The following is a 25,102-nucleotide window of genomic DNA, read 5'->3' as shown; positions in this document are numbered from 1 at the left end:
ATTACAGGATGTTTTTTTAGAACACTGACTATTATATGTCAAAAGATCAAGGGACAATTTATATCTCAGTTCATGACCCTTTTTATATTCTAATTATTAGCAAAGAATATGTATAACTTTATGAATAAAGATATATCTGCAGGCCTGGTGATGACCTTATCCAAACTGTTTCAGCAGTAACACCACTTGGGCAAAAATAGCATATCTGGTACTACTTGAAATGCCTCACAGATTGAACAAGAAAGAACAAGATGGTGAGAACATGAATACTGTCACAGAAACACTAAGGAGGCACTCACGTAAGAAGTACTCTGAGGCATCTGCTTCATAATCTGTGTCTTCTGGAAAGTGATCTATCTGCTTACACATTCCTTTGAAGTTTCCTGTAACAGAGAAACATAGTTGCAGAGTTAGGTTTGTGAATTCAAACACTACATTTCCACATTCTTCTTAGAGGATAAGACATGCAAGGAGGCCACTCCACCAGCAAGCGGTGGCTTGTAAACAAGAGTTCCGAATGCTGTTGTTATGAGAAGCTCATCTCCTAACGTTCATTCATTAGGTGTACTGGAGTTCTAATTCCCAGGTTCACACACTTCTTGGCCTGCTCAGTGAGGAATGCCATCCTCCAGCACTGCTCTGGCCTGTGGCATACAACAGGCCAGGCAAGGTGAACTGGAGATGTGGGCCCACAAACAGCAGCGATTACTGCAGCCTTTGATGTGTGTGGACATGAACAATGGGCACGACACCAGGATCGCAGTGCCAAGCTTATGAACTTGTTCATCCCTCCCCCGTTACCTCTTTGCTCTCCCACTCTCTCTTTTACATCCTCCCATGTCTTTCTCTAATGATTTAATTAGTTTTTTTCTGCTTCATGGTGCCAGGTGTTGCTAGGGATATTTTGGCTGGGAGGCAGAACATTAGTGGCATGCTTGTGGAGATGAGATGAGAGTAGAGGCCTATCAAAGACACTTTCATGTAGGAGACAGATTTACACTAGTCTCTCTGCTCCATGCAGTCTGTTTCACCAGGCAAGCAGTACCCTCTGCTTTTATTGGGCTAGTCTATTAGGGGTCTCTTTTTTGGCTGTCATTTTTGGTTTCCATTTTGTTGTTCAAGATGACAGCTTTGGCTTAAAGAAAATAGAATAATGCATTGTAAAAGAATACTTAGAGGTGAAGTGTGTAATTTCTGTGCCAAGCATAATGACTGTTGTCAAAATGAACAGATCTGTGATACCTTGAGAAAGCAATCCATTAGCATTGCTGTTCATCTCAATGGTAGCTTATCAGCTGGAGCTGAAAGTTTCCGATTTAAAATCTGCAAAAACAATTGCATCCCGAACTGAGCAGGCATGAGCAATCACTTAAGTTTTAAAATGTCATGTGACTAATCACAGTAGAACTGAAAAAAAAACAAAAAAAACAAAAGAAAAACAACAACAGCAACAACAACAACAACAACAACAACAAAAAAAACTTCATGACCATGCTGATTGGCTGATGGCAGCACAAGAATGTGCACAGTCACATATCCTTTACTAGTGACTGTCCTGAGTGGTGAAGTCCTTCAAAAATAATTGGTCACTGGTTAAACACTGACTATAGCTACAGAGTTTTGTTTCTTTTCTCATTTTTCTAATTTTAATGTGGTTGTCATTGCTATAACATTGTTTTCCTTACTTTGTTTACCGTGGTAAACGTGTCCTGAAGTTATGTTTTTTCTCGAATGTATTGCGTCACTTCCCGATTTTGGTTTGCTAAGCATTAAGTCTTGGCCTGCTGAATTCAATAACGAATTATCAGGTGAGTATATAATTGGTTAGTAAGTATCACCGTGGTAGCCTTCGTGCGAAGCCGTCCCCGTGTGGAGACCGACAAGTGTAAAGACCAGCGACTCTACCTGCACGACTCAACCTAGCAAGGACACAGAAAAGACACTCTCTCCCTCTCGCCTATTCTCACTTCCTCCATCCTCTCAGTTTTTAGCACTGGAAACTAACACTAACATGCTACTGACACTCTTTGCTCCACTCTAACATCTTGCTTGGATAACTTTTGCCACCTTTCATCCAGACTAGCACACACCAAACCTCTGCCCCCTCGGTGTCCAATGTTTTCTGTGAACATGGCTCTAGGCTCAGGACTGCAGAGAGGAAGTGGTGCAAATAAAAAAACTCTACTGACCTTAGTTTGTATCAATTACTCCTCTCTTCTTTCTCTGCAAATTTCTCTAAATGACAAACTACCACAGCAAAATTGCTCTGACTCTTGCACACTTTTCAAAACCTTCTCTTCTTTGTCCTCCTCCCTCCCTCCTTCATCAACTCTTACAGCTTAAGACTTTGCAATATTCTTCATAAATAAAACAAGAACCATCAGTGGCCAACTGTCCACACCACAAACTGACAAACACATCATAGCAATAAATACACACACTCTCCTCTCTTTCTGTCCACTCCCAGAGCCAGATGTTTCCAATCTTATCCTTTTCAAAAATCCTACCACCTGTCCTCTTGATTCTATCCCCACTCATGTCCTTCAGACCATTTCTTCTTCAGTTATACACACTTCACACTGGTACATTTCCCACAGCATTTAATTAAGCAGGATTGGGTAAACTCACTACTTAATAAACCCTCTCTAAATTGCTGTCCCTTCTTCCATTCATTGCAAAGACACTTGAACATGTGGTGTTCACCCAATTATCTATGTTTCTCACACAGTACAACCTCCTGGTTTCTACTGTAAGTCACAACTTCTTTCTAGTGGCGTTTCTCAGGGCTCAGTGCTTGGACCACTTCTCTTCTCCATCTACATGCCATCATTAGGATCTGTCATTCAGAAACATGGCTTTTCCTATCACTGCTATGCTGATGATACTCAAATCTACTTTTTATTCCAACCAGATGATTTGAGGGTAGCTGTTCACATTGCAGCCTGTCTGATAGACATATCTGGCTAGATGAAGGACCATCACCTTAAAATTTACCTTGCTAAGATAGAACTGCTCATGGTCTTAGCCAACCTAGTACTTCATCACAACTTCTTTATACAGCTAGGTTCTTCAACCATAACTCCTTACAGGGCAGCCAGGAACCTTTTCAAGTTCAAGTCTGCTTTATTGTCAATTTCCACATGCGACATACATACAGAGAATCGAAATTGCGTTAATCTCAGACCCCGGTGCATACAGATAACATTAACATTAAAGCCTAAAAAAATCTAGATCAAATATAAAATGTAGATACAACTATACAATAAGGGAATGTAAAAACAAAAAGGCATATAATAAAATTAAAAATAAAGTTAAATAAAGCAGCGCAAGGCAAATGACAGATATAGTGCAAATCAATGAAGTGAACAACAGTGCAGATAAAAGATTTTTAGTGCAAAAAAATCACTTATTAAAAAATACCTTAAGTCTGAGTAAAGTGACAAGTGACAAAGGGCTCAAGAGCAGTTATTTTATTTAACTGACTGATGAGGTAGTGGAATGACGCCAGTTCCATGCCGAATGAGGTAGTGAGCAGACCAATGCTGCACAAAGTGACTTGTGCATGCCATCATATAATTAGTGTGTGTGTGTGTGTGTGTGTGTGGGGGGGGGGGGGGTTCATAGTTCAGTGGTGCCTGGGGAAGAAGAGGGGAGGGGGGGCAAGTTCGGGAGGGAGTTCAGCTTCCTGACAGCCTGATGGATGAAGCTGTCCTTCAGTCTGCTGGTCCTGGCCTGGAGACTCCGTAGTCTCCTCCCTGATGGCAGCAGACTGAAGAAGCTGTGTGATGGGTGAGTGGGATCACCTGTGATGCAGAGGGTTTTGCGGGTGAGACGTGTTCCATAAATGTCCTGGAGGGAGGGGAGAGAGACACCAATGATCTTCTCAGCTGCTCTCACAATGCGTTGCAGAGTCTTTCGGCAGGACGCGTTGCAGGCACCGTACCACACAGTGATGCAGCTCATCAGGATGCTCTCGATGGTGCCTCTGTAGAAGGTGTACATGATGGGGGCCGGGGCTCTGGCTCTCCTCAGTTTGCGGAGGAAGTAGAGACGCTATTGAGATTTCTTGGCCAGTGCTGCTGTGTTTTGTAGTTGTGATTGATGATAATTTAAGCCTCACAGATCATATTGCTACAACGGCCCGGTCCTGTAGATTTCCCTTATGCAACAATAGGAAGATCAAACCCTTACTATTAGAGCAGGCCACACAACTATTTGTTCAAGCTCTTGTTCTTTCCAGACTGGACTATTCTAATGCTCTCTTGGGAGGCATTCCGGCATGTACTATCAAGCATTTACAACTGATCCAGAATGCAGCAGTGAGAGTGGTATTCAACGAGCTAAAGAAAGCCCATGTCACACCTCACTTCAACAGTTTGCACTGGCTGTCAATAGCAACTCACATTAAATTCAAGGTTCTGATGTTTGGTACTCACTAGTTCAGACTTATTCGTCCTCCAGAAGCTTATGCTCTGCATGTGAACAACGCCTCTTGGTGCCATCCCATAGAGAAACAAAATCACTCTCACTGAACTTTTCCTGGACATCTCAATTTGAGATAAATACTTATATTATTTTAACAGCACATGGCCAGTTAATACAATGATTACCTATTCTATTCTATAATGATTGTTTTTTCTTATTTATTTTTAAAAAAGTTTCTGCACTGTGTTAGACTAACTAACTGCAATAAGATGATATGTAAGTCGTTCTTAACCTTTTTGACCCCTCCCCTCCAATATTCAAAAGCAATTTTTATAAATAGAAACTGGGAAACTTGAGGGGAAAATAATGAAATAATAGGTTTTATGCTTTTTTTGGGGCATTTTCCAGCCTCTTTTACTCTGTTGAATTTGTTAGTTATTTTTTAGTCAAAGCCATTTGGGGTTCACTTTAAGGCAATAAATGAATAATATGTATGATCATATATAGTTAATGGCATTATGGTCAGACTGATTCGGGGCTTTAGTCATGGGATCTGTGGGAAGCCCAATACACAGTGTTGTGTGAGACACCTCTTAATCATTCGAGGAACAGAAACAACCTACAGAGAGGTTGTTTTAGGTTATCCATGGAAAATTACAACTGTTAAGACTGTGTAACCTTGAAACAGCAAAGGGATATAAGGTGGAGGACTGCCCTCTTCCTGGGTCGGTTTCACTCTGCAGGAACTCAGTGTTGCTGTATGACTGTCTGACCTTCTTTGCAAAGAATAAAAGCTTTCTTTTTAATTATAGCTGAGAATGAGTCTGTCTCTTATGCTGATGAGAGTTGATTTAAATTTTGCCACGACATTCTGTACTGTAGGTTCTTTGTGCCCAAATACATATAATAATATAGTTCCATTATATTCAAATTCCATGACTTTAATATCAGAAGAGAAACTTGAAAGTTTTAAAACATTTTCATATTTTCCAATTCAGTTATTCAGCTAAGAGATTGTATCTTTCACATAGAGAAATGTTCACTTAAAAAACTGTTGTACCTGTTTTCCAGTGCAAATATCTAAACTTAAATCAAGTGTAGTGGATCTGACCCGAATCAGACAAATAAAAGAGTCGATCAGGACTGTGGTTGAAACATGAGCCAAATTCCTCAGGAAGGCAACTGGAGGTCATAAATCAGTCCTAATGCCACAAGTCAGAAACAAGTTAACCAACCAACCAACCCTTTCACAGAACAGCTTTCGACATTAACACCATTAGAACAATTATTGACAATTTCAATTCGGAGAAGAGATTGTCAAATTTGGGGCAAGTAATTGAGATGCAACACCGGACATCACATGTAAACCCATGAGAGTACTACACAAGATCCTTTGGATTGACTTCCCCCAGCAGAACCAGACTGAAATTCCTAAGGGGGGGCCTTTTAACCTCTGGTCTCCACAGAAATCTTGGTCAGGAGAATGGCACAGAAACTGTCTTTTCTACATATATATGGACCAAAATTAACTCAAAAAGACTTATAAATGAATCTCAGTCCATCGCTTCACTCCATATTCATTTATATGTAACCCACACATTTGACTATCATGTTATAATCACTTATTGTGTATGTCTTTTAATAACTATTTGATAGCTTAAGGATACATATTCATGTCTAGTATGTATGTTTTCGAATCTGTTAGCTTGAAACAGTCCTGACCGTCAGTTATTTGTCAAATGTATCATATTCTTGTTCTAGGAATCATGTCCAAAATTATACCCTGTAATAATTTTGTAATTTTTTGTGTTCTTATTTATTATGGTTTTTTTTTTGGAGCTTTGTTTCTTATTAGCTGGGTTGAATTATGACCTTTACCCAAAACAAAGGAAATACAATTCAAACAACAGATTACTTCAAGAAAAAAAAATAACAACTTAACTGAAAATAATACAATACTTGACAGTAATTCAGTAGATAAACAGTTCTCAGTCGATGGAACAATCGTGTGTTTGTGTGCAAAACTGTCTGTAGTGCAGTAATTGTCTCTTTATGATACTCAGTGTTGAGGTAATTGCTGAGAAATACCAGGATGAATTCCACTTGTGACGTCAGATAAGGCACTCAACGAATCACAGGATTTCTTGTTTCTTTTTAGGACTTTTCAGCTGGGTGGCTCGCCATCTCAGGATCACAGCTTATTTCGGAATCTCAAAAAAAACCTGACCTGTTTATACAAACAGCGCCATAACCATCATAAACATCATAGACAATTAGTATGACTTTTAAACTCAATATATATTTCATATATTAACTAAACCAAGTGGAAAATACTATTTGAGCACTTTTGTTACTCAAAGCATAACAAATAATTCTCATAAATGATATAACTCTGCTTATTTAGCATTTGTAAGGTCTTCAACAATACAACACATTCAGTTACATCACATTACACATACCATCTGAACACTAAATGCATATAAACCCATATAAAACACTTCAGAACGTAAATTAACTCATTAACGCTTCATTTGAGATAATTGGATATTATATTATCATCCGGGGGATTTCAATAAACAATTAATCAGTCACATCGGATTCTCAGGGCTCGCAATCGGTTATCATCCACTCCAAAATCAATCAATCATCACACTAAAATGGCCCAAATAAGATTAATATAAGGGTTACAACAACATATAACTTATTATTTATGTTTATTAAGCAAGGATGATTGTTATATTTGCCTTTTGATCCAGTTTGAATTCACTCGCGATCTGTGAAACTTGTGCTCTCTCTGCAATTATGCGTCTCATTACAGTGACGTCATACACAGCGCCCGTCTTATGACAAACGTCACGCTTTAATTATTATAGTTAAATTAATTATTTTAATGTTCAAGATACAGCAGAACGACTTTGGCAACACATCTTGTTACTTGTTTAAACATTTCGAGTGAGAATATAATTATTATAAATTATATTTATTTTTCTGATCAGCTCAATTTTGACCTGGGTTACACAGGCAATGTACCTTCAGACATTTGTACTGGTGTATCTAATATAATTTTAACCTCATTGAGGAACTCAATGCGAGGGTTAATTAAGTGATTGATGGCTGTTCATGTCTATGCAATTTAACGTATTGCTGTAAACTTGGGATTCCACATTTCCATTCTCTTAAACTCATCTTTCCCTAACTTTTGATCTTCCTGCAACTTGTGTGAATGTGTGAGTGCGTGCGTTTATGTGCTAGATTAGTTTATATATCTTAAAATTATCTTATAAAGCCTTATTCATATTGAAAAGAGAAGTATCTTGTGTTTTGTGCTTAAGTTAATGTCTTAAACTGCCGATCTTGTTACTGTGCTAATTGATAGTGTTTACACTATTCTTTGGATATTAATATCCAGCGCAGATTTGATGTTAAACGGCTCGTTTAGTGAATCGCAGGGCATCTCAGTGATCAGCCGTGAAACAGTGATTCTGTTCAAATTCCCTTAAAAATCTTAAATGATTCCCTTTGAGCTAAATTGACCTGTTTCCCTTACATAAGTTTGTTAAATCAAGATATATTTGAGAAACAAAATGACACAATATATTAAATCTTGTTTTCTGTCAAACGTTAAGCTCAAAATAAGAATGTCAATGGGGTCACATTAATAAACTTCCTTTCCCTTTGAATTAAATTTATTTTTCTAACCCCTTTAGCAGTAAATTTTCTTTCTTATTTTAAGCTTAATTCATTTTAAGTCATTTTGCTTTTGTCTTTATCGATGAATGTTTAGACATGTTTAGACATGTTTTTGCAGTACTGGAGTATAATGACAAATGGGGAAATTCATGAAATGGTTTCACCACTTTTGCATATGGTATGCCAACTATAAATATCTGCATCTTATTTACATGCCACTCATAGTGCTATTACTATGTCCTGAAAATGCACTGTGGTCTATTTAAATTAAGTCATTGTATTCAAGGCAAACACACCCATTTTGTGCATAAATTAGGCACATTAAAGACTGTGACTTCACAAAATACACAATCAAAGTTTTATAAATTATATTTGCTATTTGCCTGGTGCAATTAATATTGTATGCAGAAAACTGTTGTGTGCATGTTTACTGATCATTGTAGCAGTTATTGATCAAATAATATTCAAATAAAATGAAAAGATTTGTAACTTGACATATATGCAGATGCAGTCAAGCACACTTGACTTTTACAAGACCTGATTCGGATGCAGATGCAGTCAAGACCTAATTCAGATGCCTTAATTGCACAATCCTTACGTGCCACCCATATTTCTTTTAGCGAAAAACATCATGAACAGTTTTAACAGAAACTTACTTTTCTATGCCTATATCATCCATACCTACACCCATCAAATGGACAACAGCCATCCTTGTGTGTGTGTCTCAAAGACAACATGAAGACTTCATAAAATGATACTGACATTACAGTCATGATTTAAACATCTATCATTAGTAAATACATTATATGTATGTTCCTGTAGCTCAACTGGTAGAGCTGGGGGTTTGAATCCCGGGGAACACATGATAGTAGAAAATTGTTAGCCTGAATGCAATGTAAGTCGCTTTGGATAAAAGCGTCTGCTAAATGCATACATATAGTAAAGTAAAGTTGAATCTATTCACCTTCCTGTATCAAGGGCTGAAGAAGCCCATAATCTGCATCACTGATATAGGGAAAGAGTCTGTCTTATTTAATCACTGTAATGGCTGAGAGGGTTTGTCATACCCATCCCATCACGTGACATGTAGATGAGCTATGCATTGCCCTCCTGTTTCAGTTCCTCATAAAGTATGCAATTATCATTATGCTTAAGGAGAGGGGGGTCAGGAATGAAGGGAGGAGAGAGAGAGGGATTGGTATGGAGGGGAGACAGCAAATTTATGAGTCTTTGTGCGGCAGAAACCCCCGCTCAGCCCACACACCAGGCTTTCCCAGTCGCCATCAGTCGATGAACCTCCATGTCTTGTGTTCTCTATTTCCTAGCTATTTCTCTCTGTTCATATCAGTGGATATTCGGTTTCCATAGACACTGCCTGAGAACTGAGGCTGCTTGGGTACAATCACATGTATGTGGGTGTTTCTTCAACTGCATGCACTTTTATGTCCCAGAGGTGGATTTATATTACAATATCAGATATTTTGTAACAGTAACCATCTTGAAAACTTCATCATGCATTTATTTATTTATTATTTTCCAAATGCATTTTATATATAGAAATTATTTATTTTACTCTTGTCCCAGACCCACAATTTAAGCCTTAAATATGAGTTTCCAATTTTAAAGAAGTATTACATAATTATATATTGCCTCATTATTAAATTTTTCAAATTATAATAAGCGAAACAAAATGTTAAATACAAATATTCCATCTATCCATCCATGAAAAATTTGTCCCAGTTTTATTTTTCTATTGTATTGAAATATTATTAGATTAAATGAATAAAATAAAAATTTGGGAGATTATAATTTGTGGACACTGTTGTTTTATTGTGTAGATTTGTGCAGATTTCCAGTCTAACTACATGTTCCCAAATTGTACAAAAAAATTGCAATTATAGTTTTATTTAGGATACACAAAAAGCTAGCTGTGAAATTAGCTTTAGCAATACAAAAATGTCTGCCAATTTAATCCAGTTTTTTAATCCAAAATCCATAATTTGCTAATCGAAAAAAAAAGAAAAAGAAAATTCTCCTGTGATGTTCTATTCACATCAACTATTGGATATTGCTAGTGGACAAATTAAACTTAACTAGTGAAAGTGTAAAAGGCATTTTTAGGGTACACAGGATCAGGGCCGATAGCTGAAGAAACACACATAAATGAAATTAGTTTTGGATGTCAAAAAAGAGATGAAGAGATTATGCATTTTTATTAATGAACACAGTTGATGTTGAGATGTGAAGTTAATTCCCTACAGCAATGTTTTCATTCTGTGCTCAGGCCATTGGAGCATTTACGCACCTTCCCCCCAGTCTTCTCTCATCCGTCTCTCTGAGTAAGTGCTGGATTGTAAGGCTGTGCTGCGTGGGATTTACTGCTGGTTAAAGTGGGACAATTTCTCCCTGCTGAAACTCCTCGCTATTCATTTCTTTACTTTTTCTTCCCCTTTCTCTCAGTTATACTCATTTAATTCAAAACAAGCCCTCAGTTCAATTCAGTTCAAAATAAAGGTTTACAGATTGCTTAAAAATGTACATATATATTTTAAATGTTCATTGCCAACATGGCCAATGCTAGGCAGTTTTGCTTGAGAAGACCAGTATGGTCTGATATGACCTGGTATGCTTCTTAAGCCTTAAGGCATTTATATGACATCTTTGGTCAACCAGTATCATTTGTAAAGCCATGTTGATAAACCAGCTTACCCAACTAAGTATTGCCACATGTTGGACCATCACTAACCAACATTAACCAGATTTAAGCTGGTCTTTTCAGGATGTCTACTGAAAAAATATCAAGTCAGTAACTATGGCTACGTTCACACTGCAGGCTGAAACGACCCAATTCTGATTTTTTTGCCCCTATGCGACCTGTATCTGATCTTTTCATGACAGTCTGAACGACACAGATCCGATCTTTTCAAATGTGACCCAGGCCACTTGGGTATGTTGTCCTGAATCCGATACGTATCCGATCTTTGAAATGCGACCTCCGTCTGAACGGCCAGGCCACATGTATTCGACCCGTACGTCATTGATACGCTACAAACGTCATAATTCTGCGTTGAAGTAGGCGGGAACGAGAAGATAAACTGATGAATTCTGTATTAGTGAAGTCACTCACATCAGTATCCCACCACTCCTGGCTGCGACTCCGCACCCACATGTTTCTCTGTACCGACGTTGCTAACACTGCTCCACAAAACGCCATGGCCAAAAACCTTGCTCTCCTCCTTCTTTTCAATTTTCTTCTTAAAACGAGAAGATTGTAATTGTGCTGGCTCCGTTGGGAAAATAACTTTAATATTGCAAAAAGAGCTCCGCTGTTGACTACACTGTTGTTGACATCCATGTTTAACGTTAGCTACTTCCGCAAACAACGAGTGACCTCGTTGAGCGTTGAGTACTCTTCTGCGCATGCGGGTCACTTCTGGGTCATTTTACGTTCACACAGGAGATCACAAAAGGTCGTATTTAATTGGAAATGTGAATGGCCTTGCAAAAAAATCTAATTTTTTCAAAAAATCAGAATTGAGCATTAAGCCTTGCAGTGTGAACGTAGCCTATATGTATATCTATAGTAGATGTCAGTGTTGGGTAAGTAATGCACTACAAATGATTAATTACTACTTTAAAATTGTAAATTGATTACATTACTGATTATGGCGTTTAACAAGTAATTAGATTACTAATTACTTTACTTTCATTTTATTTTTTAATTTTTAAAAATATATCAAACTTAAAAATATACTGTGAAGCGAAACTCATAATTCCTTCAGTAATTTAATATTGACAGAAAAATGACATATCAAAACAGCAACTTCAACGATTACATTTTTTACTGATATCAGCAAAAAGAATCTAAAATGTATTGTCATTTTTGATCATACAGTACAGATAAGAGTAATATATCATTTGAAACGGTAAAAGGTCTGCTTTTATTTGAGTACAATCACACAATCAACAAAATGTTGTGCTTTTGTAAAATAAAGAAAACATCTATAATGGCAGACTAAAATATGTGTAATCGAGTAAAACATTTTGAAATATAATAGGCAACATTTCATTGCATCTAAATGTTCTTCGACTCGTCTGCATTTTAGCTTGCATTCTCTGGTGATTTGATTATGTCAAGGACATATTGACGTGCAAAACATGAATTAAAATCCCTTTACTTCATATTTCTTTCTTAACACTGCATTTGTATTTTAAGTACCATAATTTTATTGACATCAGTAGCCCTAACTGTAATCAAATTACATAAATTAAAAATTTAACGCATTACATTACTGCATTATCAGGAAAAGTAATTAGAATCTTTTGGCCTCATTATTTCATTCTCCCTTTTATTTCTTTCAGCTTCTCAGAGATGAATGACCACAGAAAAACCATAAAGCTCATTGCCTAACGATGGCAGATTACTGCATGGGGAAAAATTAGATTTTTACTTTCACTGTAATCTTTATCTTCCCATGCTTTTACCTTCCGCACAATTTCCATTCAGTGTGAAAGATTACAGAGGGATTATTAAAAATAATTGGGAGCATTCTCCTGCAGTCCTCCTCCCTTCTCGTCTCCACCCTTCATGCAGCTTATCTGAAGTCGCCTTCCCTATTAAGTCGGTGTCACTACACAGCCCTTCTCGCTTACGCTATGTGAGCATGTATGCGTTAATGGTTGGAAAAACAATAACTGACCCCTTTCACAGCTCTTTTTCTCTCTTGCTGGACAAGGATATTCACACAGTCCCCAATCCCTCTGCGGCCATTGTCCTATCATTGTCCACTCAACTAAAGACAGGCATGTGAGCAACTGCCCACATGCTGCTCCCCTGTAACAGTGATGTCATCCCTTCAGCTCAAGAGAAAATCAATGCTGTTGCCCACACAGTTAAAGACAGAGCTGAAGAGGGTTCATGTGTGTATGTATTTGATGTATTTGTGTGTGTGTGTGTGTGTGTAGGGGGTGTCGATCAGCTCAGTTCAGCTCCGTGGAGGAGTAGGCAAGATTTTTTTCTCTGTAAGAGGGAAAGATTGGCTTTTCCAGCAAACTCCTCCCAATCGCATCATTTTTACTAGCCTGCTGCAGGTGGGTGTAATAGATTCAGAAAGTTTACCAGCAGCCTCGTGAGCCATGCATTATTAGTTTCCATGGTTACAGTTTAGGCCTATTGGATGGTTATATCAAATGGATGTATAAGCCTAACATGAGAAAAAACAGATGTCCCATATAAATAATGAAATTCTATATATATATATTTATATATAAATTTAAAATAAGCCGCAGGCTTTTAAAAAGAAAAATATAAAAGATAAAAAAAGAAGAATTATAATTAGGAAGAATCAATAAATTATGAATTATTTATTGCTATCGTGTCAATATTATGCAATCACATAATTGTAGTCTGATAATTATTTTAAAATGTAATATAACCTAATTACAAGTATTACAATTTTGGGAATCTGATTATGTAATGCAGATTACATGTAATCAGTTACTACCCAGCACTGTCTTATACAGGTCAAGCTAGGGTTATTCTTCCAAACTAGTATTTATCATGTATAGCTGGCTCTCAGCCTGTCTACAACCTTCAAAACTAACCAGCATGCCCAGGCAGGTAGACCATCTTACCATCTTAGGCTGGTTTGAGGTTGTTTTTTTCAGCAGGGAAGCTACTGAACAATTTTAAATAGTGTGTTGTTTTGGCTAAAGTGCCTCTAATGTTGGTACTTTGTCTTTATAACCACATACTTTATACCAAAAGCACAATGAGGTGTAGAGAAAAATTTGTGGTTACTGTTGCCCTCAGTGATGGGGATGGATGGGTATGGGGTTAGTATCTGCCGGTGGTGTGCTTATGATTTGGCCTTAATTAACGATAGTGGCAGCATAAGGCACAACAGACATAATCGGTGTATTCATTTTAATAATCATAGGTTATCAATCTCAACAATCTTGCTGTTGAGGTGCACGCTGGAGTACATCGCCAGGAGAGCTCTGCTCACACCATTCTCAGCAGGTGTTCTGTATGTGTGTGCATGAGCGCTGGCATAACTAATGATGCTAGATTGGTGTAAAGGTGGTGTGTGTTTTGGCCCGTACAAGGGTTAGGTGTAACAGCTTCAAAAACTGGATGCTCAATAAAAGCAGCTTCAGTAAAACGCGGCTTCTGATCAACCAGCTAGTTAAAACTAATAATTTATGGTCATTTTTTATTAGCTTGTCCAACTTGATTTAGGTGGTTGATTAGATGGACTACCATCCAGTGGGGCTGGGATCAACCTGGTTATACCTTGACAAAGATTGTAGAGATCGGGTGAGTTAGTTAACTAGGTTACAGAACAGAGCTTAAACTTTCTTAAACTAGACTTCAGACAGGGCATCATGTTGTATTCCTATATATTTTTCTCTAAATTGTTCATCTATGCATACATGCAAATTGACATCTTTGGCCACTGTAGCAAGTTTCATGTTCTTTTTGTTTTGTGAAAAGTGGGGACATCCCATAGGCGTAATGTTTCTTATACTGTACAAACTGTATATTCTATCGCCCTTCACCAACCCTACACCTAACCCTAACCCTCACAGGAAACTTTGTGCATTTTTACTCTCTCAAAAAACTCATTCTGTATGATTTATAGAGATGATCCTTCACTCTTTCCCTCCACTGGAGAGCTAATCTAAGACTCCAGACCGGTTACCAAGAACCAGGTCATCAGAACTGACAGGATGGCCAGAGAATGAGAGATTGAAAGAATGTTTACGAGAAGAGTATGCTAGACTGGAGGGCAGAGAGCAAAAGACAAAGTGGGAAAAGTAAAAAAGATCTCACAAATGAAAGGTGACAATCAGTGTCAAGGGAGTAGTCAACTGTAGTCATTCCCACATAAACTGGCAGGATGTGCCCAAATACATCATATTTTTTACTTGTATAATAAAATTATATAACACACAGTTTTATAATAATAATAATAATATATCTCTGTATTGTATATTATAAATAAATATTAAATTATATTTTTTTATTATCATAAATATTTCATTAATATATCTTTTAAATTAATTATAATTTAAACAAATGAACAAATGATATAGTACATTTGTTGTTGTTATTAATACAATGTACTGTGTGTACATATATTATATAAAAAAACAATAATATAAATGTTTATTTTATTATATTATAAAAACATGTTTTTAAGATGGAGTTTAAATTGGGTTTGCTTGCTTGCTATGAACAGTCGTTCTTTTAGGGTAAAACTCTAGTGGTACAGTGTGTTTTTTTAAAAGTGATTTTTCCATGTCTCCTCTCATGTAGGGTACCAAGTGAGCCAGGGTGGTCACTGGTGCCCCTCAAAAATAGGCACATGATCTGTGTCACTGGTCAGTGACTCCTAAGCCAGCTTATTTCTTTCTGTTTCTTCTGAACATAAATAAAAATGAGGGAAGTGGGAACTGTGAGTAGCTTACACTTTAGATGTCACAATGCCTATTTACCGCACATGGTGTCACTAGTAGGACAACAGTTGTTCTTATCCTAGTTTCCAGGCAAACTTTTTTTTGGGTCATCCTCGATTAATTTTTCACCTTCAAGAAAAGCGCAGAGAACAGAACAGAACTCCAAATGAATGATATGGACAGATTCTTTAAACAAAGGACCACTGGACCCACACATGTGAATGAGACCGAATAAAAGGTAAAGTAGTGCAAAAGTTTGTTTCCTTGACAGCACATGGAAAGAGGGCAGTAGGCATTGACTATAATGGTTCTTCAACAAACTATGGGAAAGACAATACACAGTAAAACAGGGTGAGGGGTGATGGGGTTAAAACATGTGAATGAGCACATGGAGAGAGAGGAAAGGAGGATAGAGAGGTGAGGAATGAGGACTGGAGGGCGTTCTAAAAACAGCTGGTCAAAGATCTGCATGTGCTGTTCTTTTCTCGCCTCTCTCTTCTCTTTCTCCTTCTCTCAGTATCTATATCAGACTGCGGCACACCATGTTCATGTCGCCTGAAAGGTGTTTAATCCCACATACACACTAGAAAAACAATCTTTTCTTAATCTGTATTTTTGTCTTGTATTCCAGTAAACACATCTAAACCTCCTTAAAACAAAATACATTTGGTTGAAACTAAATCTTGAGCTAAGTTTATTTTTCTTTCTCCAAAGGAATTTTTTTTTCTTGTTTTAAGAATAAATCACACTCATTTTCTTAGATTTATGCAAATGCATGCAAATATCTCATCCAGCTTTGCTTTTGATGCTGATTAAGAATTTTTTCTTTTTTTTTTGCAGCACATTACACAAGTCCTGATTCATCATATTTCTGAATTTTGACTGTGCCAACAAGAAGAATGATGTGACAAGTCATGTAGGCTTTAATTTATCAAACTTTAAATCTGTACTTGATCAATGATCACATATCTATGAAAATCATAATGCAAAAAAAAAAGAAAAAGAGAAAAAGCTATTTTTACATTTCCTTGAGGAGTACCTTACTTTTAGGTAGTTTGTTTTAGGTTCTGGTTCTGCATCATTTACTTACCCTTATATTCAAAGCCTTTAGGACTTTACTTTCTTTTGAAAAACACACACACAAAAAACTAAAACATTTGTTGGACCAGTTCAGTTCAGACCAGACCAAACCTTCACAGAATAAGGAAAATCACATATTTTTAGAATCCTGCGATTAAATGTGAAGTGATATACAGCCAAGTATAGGGACCCATACTCAGAATTCGTCCTTTGCATTTAACCCATCCAAAGTACACACACACCATGAACAAGCACCCAGAGCAGTGGGCAGCCATTTATGCTGCAGCACCCGGGGAGCAGTTGGGGGTTCAATGTCTTGTTTAAGGGCACCTCAGTCATGGCATTGCTGGTCCAAGACTCAAACCCACAACCTTAGGGTTATTTTCATTTTTGGGTGCACTGTCCCTTTAATATGGCAGTCCATTTCCGCTATAGGATAATAAATAAATAAATAGATAGATAGATAGATAGATAGATAGATAGATAGATAGATAAGTAAATAAACAAACAAACAAATAAATAAATAAGGTAATTGCAACTTTTTATCTCACAATTCTCACCTTTTTCCCACATAGATCTGAGAATTATTCTTAGAATTAAGAATTGTGAGATATGAAATTGCACTTATCTTATTTATTTATTCACCTCACAACAGAGTAAAAAATTAAAAATGTCATTGCGACTTTTTGTCTCACAACAATGGCGTTTTTTCTCTCGCAATTGTGAGATTATATCTCACAATTCTGACTTTATATTTCACATTTTTACAAGGTAAAAACTCTTAACTTTGAGATACCAACTCCGAATTGCTAAAAAAAAAAAAGAGTCTGAAAAGTGAGATAAGTAATTTTAGGTATTTTAAGTTTATGTTATGTATTTTTTATACATTTTTTATGAGGAATCAGCTTCTATACTTTAAGCATACAAATAGCAGTAGAATAAAAGACTAACAGGAATTCAGTATGGCAATATTATGGTGACCAACTCTGTTGGCTACATTTTAAATGTCTACTATCAATAATCTGTCAATACATCTTAAATAGTATAAAATTTATGGAAAAATTTAAACAGAAAAAGGCAAAAATCTGCTATGAAACAAAAGTCTCTTTGAAAAATGGCCTGAATTAATTGAAGTTTCACACTTCACACAACTCTTACCAGAATGTTTGATGAATATAAATACAGTACTATCTTACACTCACTGATATTTGAACACAACACTATCTATTCTTATTCTACAGAAACATGTAATATTATATTTTTGTAATGCAAATGTTAGGCAGTCAAAGAGAAAACACACACATGCTTAGCTCTGCAAATACTGTACACGGTTCATGGTGGGGGGGGGGGGGGTGTTCACACTTCCATTGCACGGTATGTGTGCACGTGTGTAGGCTCACTGTGGTGCATGCTTTGTAAAACCCACAGAGTTACTGAGGCTAGGCTGCTCTCATTAACACAGCCACTGTCCAGCCAAAAACCCTCACCAACCAGGTGCTAATTTGATTTAGCTCACAGCGGCCATTCCTGTACCACTGAGACACAGGCCGTCAAACCTGCTCCTCTATTCTAATATCACAAATACACATATAAAATATGCTTATACATTTACAGACCTGAATAAATAACACCTATTATAATGGCCTCCCTTTTTAACTTTTTCTAACAAGAAAATATCCAGTGTTAGGGGAAAGTTACTTTTAAAAGTAATGCATTACAGTGTTGTGTTACTGTGTTTGTGTTAGTGTTGTGTAAAAAAGTAACAAATTACATTACTTGCAGTAGTTACTTTTTATGGAAAGTAATGCATTACATTATTTTGTGTTATTTTTGCATTATTTGTTTTATATGAGCAGGGCGTGATTGTAATAAAAAAGCAGAACGACTGTTTTCAACATTGATAATTCTAATAATCATGTGACACTGAAGATTATGCTTTGCCTTCACAGAAATGAATTACATTTTAAAATATATTCAAGTAGAAAATGACAGGACTATTAAAATATTACTGTGGCGAGTCGGGCGGGGCTGAAAGCCGTGGGAACGGAGTGAGTCCAGTGGAGTGATTGTAAATGAATGACACCTGTGACACTCACCGGTCTCGAGTCCCATGGAGGAGATTGGAAGGATACAAAAGAGGAGCGACGACAGTGAAGGATGAGAGAGGACCAGGCCTGGGCTTTATTTTGTGTTTGGTTTTTATTTGTGCGCGACGGTCATCTGCAAGGGGCTGTCATGCTGTTTTGTGTTTATTTTATAATTAAAATTGTTATCTGAATGTCCGCCGGTTCCCGGGTTTCGGCACCAGTGTAACGCAGTACAAACTTCATGATCATCGGGAAGAAGGAGGCGGGAACCGGCAGACAATCAAACAAAGACTTAAAATAACCACAAAGAGTGCGACAGCCCCTCGCGGATGACAAATAAAAACCAAACACAAAAAAAAGCCCAGGCCTGGTCCTCTCTCGTCCTTCACTGTCGTCGCTCCTCTTTTGTATCCTTCCAATCTCCTCCGTGGGACTCGAGACCAGTGAGTGTCGCAGGTGTCGTTCATTTCCAATCACTCCACCAGCCTTGCTCCGTTCCCACGGCTCTCAGCCCGCCCCACTCGTCACAATAATATTTCACAATATTACTGTTTTTAATGTATTTTTGGTCAAATAAATGCAGCCATGATGAACACAAACATCATAAACATCTTCTTTCAAAAATCTAAAAAAAAATCTAACCAACCTATTGGGAATGCATTGTTTGGTTTCAGTTTCTCCCAGTTACACTAGTTCCCTTTCAAATGGTTTTTCCATTGCTTTGACGAAGAAGATAATAATGCTGATAATAACTGTGGGACACACTACACTATTTATATTTATATACACTACACTTTTTATCCAACACACATACTTAGCGTACACGTAAATCTTTTGCACATAATATACATGTACATACATGTAACACACTATACTACTTATATTTATATTTATATACACATACACTTATTTATCCAAACACACATACTTAGCGTACAGTTACAATTTTTCCACATAATATACATGTACATACATAAATGCTCTTTTTAATATACCTGCCATACATTGTCAATTTGTATATTGTCAATCCTTACCCACCTATTTGTATTTTTTTGTATTTTTTATTCCTTATTGTGTTTTTTGTTCTGTCGCTGTTATGTTGCACTGCGGAGCTCTGTCACGAAAACAAATTCCTCGTATGTGTGAACATACCTGGCAATAAAGCTCATTCTGATTCTGATTCTGAAGAAAGAAGCTCAGGTCAGCCTGCTGCTCGTTGCCATAGAAGGAAGCCCTGGCAGGGGAAAAAGTCAGAAGCCTTCCCCTGCAGCCATCCGACACACCTAAGACCAATTTCTGAGCAAATTTCCAGCGAAGTTGCTGCAACTGTTGCAGCGTGAGTGTGGCTTGTGGAGGGAACCCCTGTACGATGCAGACGGGGACAGTGAGTGCATCACCTGTCTGGGCAGCATCCATGAAGTGGCTGCGCTCACTGAGATGACATGAGATCTCACTGTGAGAGCATGAGTCTCGCCTCCTCACTTTGCTCTCCCATTTCCCAACAGCAGAGCAGCAGGGTTTTAACAACAGGCTAGAGTAAACTCAGGTCGGCGCAGCTCCCACATGCTTCACTCTCTCTGAAGACTGGAGTCATCTAGTCGGCGTGTTCAAACAAAGAGCCCGAAACCATGCCTCTGACACAAACAACATGGCTCAACGTAGACAGTGAGCTGATTCATGTTGTATCTCGGCCTCGACCTCAGCTCCGGAAGAGCCCATCCATGGCCTTCTAGATGAGTGGTACCAAAAGGGATGATGTCAACATTCGTCCCACCAATGGCCCGCTCCATTCCTGCCAGTAAATCACGAGCAACTCACCAGGACGTGGCACACCCCCTACTCGGTGTGTTAATCCCTCTACTCTCACCACTGTTGATGGCACTGAAAAATAGTTTATAGCAAGCCCCCCCCTCTGGAAGAGCAACAGGAGACCGTTCAAAAGGGAATGCTCCAGTTACTAACGTAATGTTGGTTCTCTGAGATAATGGAACAAGGATTGCGTAGGCTGCTATAAGGCTGCACGCAAATCGATGACTGTCGCTTTAGTTGAAATATTTGGACAAAATGCCACTCAGAGCCAACTTATATACCGGTCAGCTCCTAACGTTTTGGTGGGTTGAAGCACCATTGGTTCATGCAGCTACATGAATGTGATCAAATCAGAGTAAACAGGAGTTTGCCTGTAAGAATGTCAACACAACACTCATTCCCTTATCTCAGGGAACTGAGATTACATTAGTAACCAGAGTGTTTTTATTTTCATTTCAGTACAATAACACTGATTGTCCTGCAATGGAGAAGAGATTGAGTACCTAATGCTCCATTCATTAACATCAGCCTCTGAAAGCATTTCCATACAGTGCTGGAAGCATTAGGACTCTCTGCGGCCATTACAAATATTGATATACACCATCTTGGTGAGGAATAGCTTGAGCTATCATCGTTAAAATGTGCACAGTTAGCACAGGCACCAACTTTGTCCCATAAATTGCCATTTCAAACAGCCATCCTTGGATCACACAGAGGACTCTACTCATATGTAAATCAGCTGGATATCTAGCCCTCTAGTGACCATAAAAGATCACAAATCAAAGGCAATCGATGTGGCTTTGTCCCTAGATTATAAAGATTACTGTAAAAGTAGATGCCCAGAGAAAAAGAGGATTAGAGGGAAAAAGGGCAAAGGGAAAAATCATGCAAGTGTGAATGAGAAAGAAAGGAGGGAGGGCAAGAGAGGAATCAATAATATCTGCTCTTATGCCTCCTTTGCAATTCTCTCAGGTAGAATACCTAATTTGCCATCTGTCACTTTTACACCACAGTGCTTTTAAAGTTGAATGTGTTTAACTTTGTCACATACAATTGCTGAATCCTGTGAGGTTGTGTATTAATTATAATTAATTACATTAGTGTACATTCACTACAAACACACACGTTTCACAAAAGTTACTTTTTTTTTAGCAGTAATTCACTCACTGATATGAGCCTGGAGTTCTAACTTACAGATACAAATGTGCAAGAAAGTTCTAATCAATTCAAAAGCTCATTAAATCATATCCTATAAATGAACTTGTGCAAGGACAGGACCACTGCCAGTAAAGCAGCAACACAAATTAAGAGTCCTCCTCTTGTAGAGCAGACATTGATTATAGTACTATACATCACAATATATACATATCCTCAGTAAAACCAACAGCTGTGGTTGCCAGAACTTCACTGTTGCAGCATTTTAAACTTTACAGGTTGTCCTTAAATTTACAGTAAAAAAAGTATATTTCATTACCTCACAACCTCATTAAAACACAGGTGGTGAAGACAGACACATGATTAATCAAATGCATAACCAGCTTTTCCACAAGCTATCATGATAACACACGTGACATTAAAATAATGCAATAAAAATGAATATAACAGCATAAAACAACGTATCATATAACATAAAACCCTAGTGTATATGTACAATAACAACCACAATAATCATTCATTCATTCCTATTCAAAACCATAAATTTGTCAGTTTATGATTCCTCGTTAAAAAAACTTCCCTAAACTGTACATTTAACCACATTTTACTGTAAAATGTACTGTACAATTTTACAGTGTCTACACACAGATATGAGTGTTGTATGGTGTCACTCATTTAGTAATACCCATAAATAATATCTATATTAAAATGAATATATAAATAATATTTGTTTCTGTATGTAGTATTCCAGCAAAAAAGTAAATAAATATAGTAAAAAAAATATATAGTTCATGGGTTCACAAACAGGGATAAAAAATAGATGATGATGAGAAATAAATGCTGGATGTATTGACTGGAAAATTTGTTCTATAATAATAATAATAATATATCATAATAACTCATCATCTCTTTTTTTATCCCTGTGTGAACCCATTGATGATGATGATGATGCTAATAATAATAATGATAATAATAATACAATTATTATTATTGTTGTTGTTGTTTTTATGTTTGGAGTTACGCAGAAGTGAAAATAGAGTAAACCTGTAATGCTTTGTGTTCACAAAGCACATTATGAGCATCCCGCACATGTGGGCTGTGGACAGAAGTTAAAGTGTTCACATACACATACAAGCCAAAATTCTTGCAAACTGCTCTGAAACTAATCAAGTGTCGCCCACAACCTGACAGAAACTATAAGTGGGATATGACTTTTTACTCTGATTATGACAGTGGAAGCACAATGAATCTGGCAGTGAAGATATGAATGTTTCCGTTTATCATCTCATTCTCTCCACACACACTCTACATTAACAGACTTACCAGAAACAGCAAAGGCCAGTAATGTTGCATGGTATATGATAAGTATGATGACTCTTTTCTGGATGACTAGTAAAAATTATTAGTTGTGGAAACCTTACCTGCCATATACTTATATAATACCCCCCCCCACCCCACCCCACCCACATCACTTCTGAAAACCAACAACAAGCCTAAGATGTTTTTTTTTGTTGTTTTTTTTTGACTTAGTTGTTTTAGGCTGGTCTTAGGCTGGTCCCACACAGCACTCTCAGGAAAAAATAAAAGATCAACTGCAAATATTATTACCATTGGGGTACAACAGCTTGTCACTGAAGCCGTTTTCTTAAAGGGAAAGCATTGTACCTTATTTAACACTAAAATATTCATAATAGTACCTTATGGTTACATATTTCTACATTGTAAAATTGTTTTTATTGAAGTTGTAAATAAAACATTATTGGAGTACATTTCAAAAGAAAATATGGTAACACTTTCTATGAAGCCTTTATTTATAATACATTATAAAGGTATTCTTAAGACATTATAATGAATGCATAATGTATTATAAAAAAAATCTTATAATATTTTATATCAACTCATGAAATATTCATAAGAACAGTTTTAATATATTATAATATTTACTTATTTGTGGTTATAGCTTTTAAGAGTATGATGATTTATAACACAATGAACACGTTGCATCCACTTTTACAATGGATAATACTTTTCATTATTATAATGTATTATAAGTCTCATATCTTGCCATTTTTCTGATACTACTTTACTTAAAGCGGTCAAAGACCACTTATAAGTAGTAATAATAATAATACAAAATTCTCTCAAACAGGCATAAGATCAGATATCAGATCAGATGAATGTGTAATATGAAACATTTGCTTTGAACTATTTTTATAGTAATATTAGTTTGATTATTCTGATGGTAGCCTTTAGACAGCTGTTAAGTAACTCTGCAACTACATATCAACTAGCGGTCATCAGAGTATTGCTACTGTAAATATATGCTAACACTTTATTTTGATGGTCAACCAACAGATGAACAGATGAAGTGTCTTTACAAGTACTTCAGCTTATTCTACCGAACTAGATTCAAAGATTCTAGAGCATACTAATACTCCAATGAGAGTTAGTTAGCATGTAGTTGAAAGTTGCTTATAGTCGATTGATTAAGGGGACCATCAAAATAAAATGTAACCATTTTTTGCATTTTTTTCAGTTGGGGTATTAAGCTCACATTAATTTAATTAACATTAGCTTCACAGAAACACTCAAATAACACTCAACATCTAACCACTGACAAGCTGTAGTAAGATCTTAAACAATGTCAAGATATGATACAGTCCATTATACTGTATATGAAGTAGACTTAATATGGCGTTCATTGTGTGTTATAAATAATCATACTCTTAAACTTATAACCACATACATATATAAGTATTATGATGTATTATAATTGTTGTTATGATTATTCATGAGTTGATAAAACATATTATAAGGTTTTTTATAATGCATTATGCATTCATTATGATGCCTTAAGAATACCCTTATAATATATTATAAATACAGGATTCATAGAAAGTGTTACCGAAAATACTACTTCAGTCATTTTATTTCAAAATTACTTGCAAATTTACTTGCAGTTTCTTTCTAATTACTTATGATATTTACTAGTCATTTTTAAATGAAAAACACAAAAGCTAGTTTCCGCCACAGGTATTTGCCCCTTTTTATCTCACAATTAAGATTTTTTTTCAATCAGAATTCTGCATTTACATTTCAAAGTCCCCCCTCCCAAGACCACGGGATATAAAACAAAAAAAAGTAATAGTGGCATTTTATTTCACAGTTCTGACATTTTTCTCTCCTCAGAATTGCGAGTTTATATCTTGTTTAGTTTATATCTCATTTACTTAAAACTGGCTTTCAAAATTTTGATTTTATAGTTTGCCAATTATGAGATTATATCCATTTCTTTTAACCAGTGTACATTAAGTTAATGTGCACCTTTTAGGGGTAGATAAGTTGTAAGGTTGTATTTTAAGAGTACTGCCAACTTGTGCCAAGTGACAAGCTGT

At 36.7% G+C, this 25,102-nt stretch overlaps 1 protein-coding gene across 1 annotated transcript in view; it reads right to left on the bottom strand.

Moving 5' to 3' along the window:
• LOC132149107 (voltage-dependent calcium channel gamma-2 subunit-like) overlaps positions 1-25,102 on the bottom strand; it is a 77,500-nt gene that overhangs the window by 25,373 nt on the left and 27,025 nt on the right. Inside the window, exon 2 of the mRNA XM_059558050.1 lies at positions 300-383. Coding sequence (XP_059414033.1) covers positions 300-383 — 84 coding nt within the window. The remainder of the gene's footprint in view (positions 1-299; positions 384-25,102) is intronic.

This window comes from Carassius carassius, chromosome 9 (genome assembly GCF_963082965.1).
Source record: "Carassius carassius chromosome 9, fCarCar2.1, whole genome shotgun sequence".
Lineage (NCBI taxonomy): Eukaryota > Metazoa > Chordata > Actinopteri > Cypriniformes > Cyprinidae > Carassius > Carassius carassius.
Note: the sequence above shows the minus strand (reverse complement) of the source record. Positions and strands in the feature narration are given on the sequence as shown.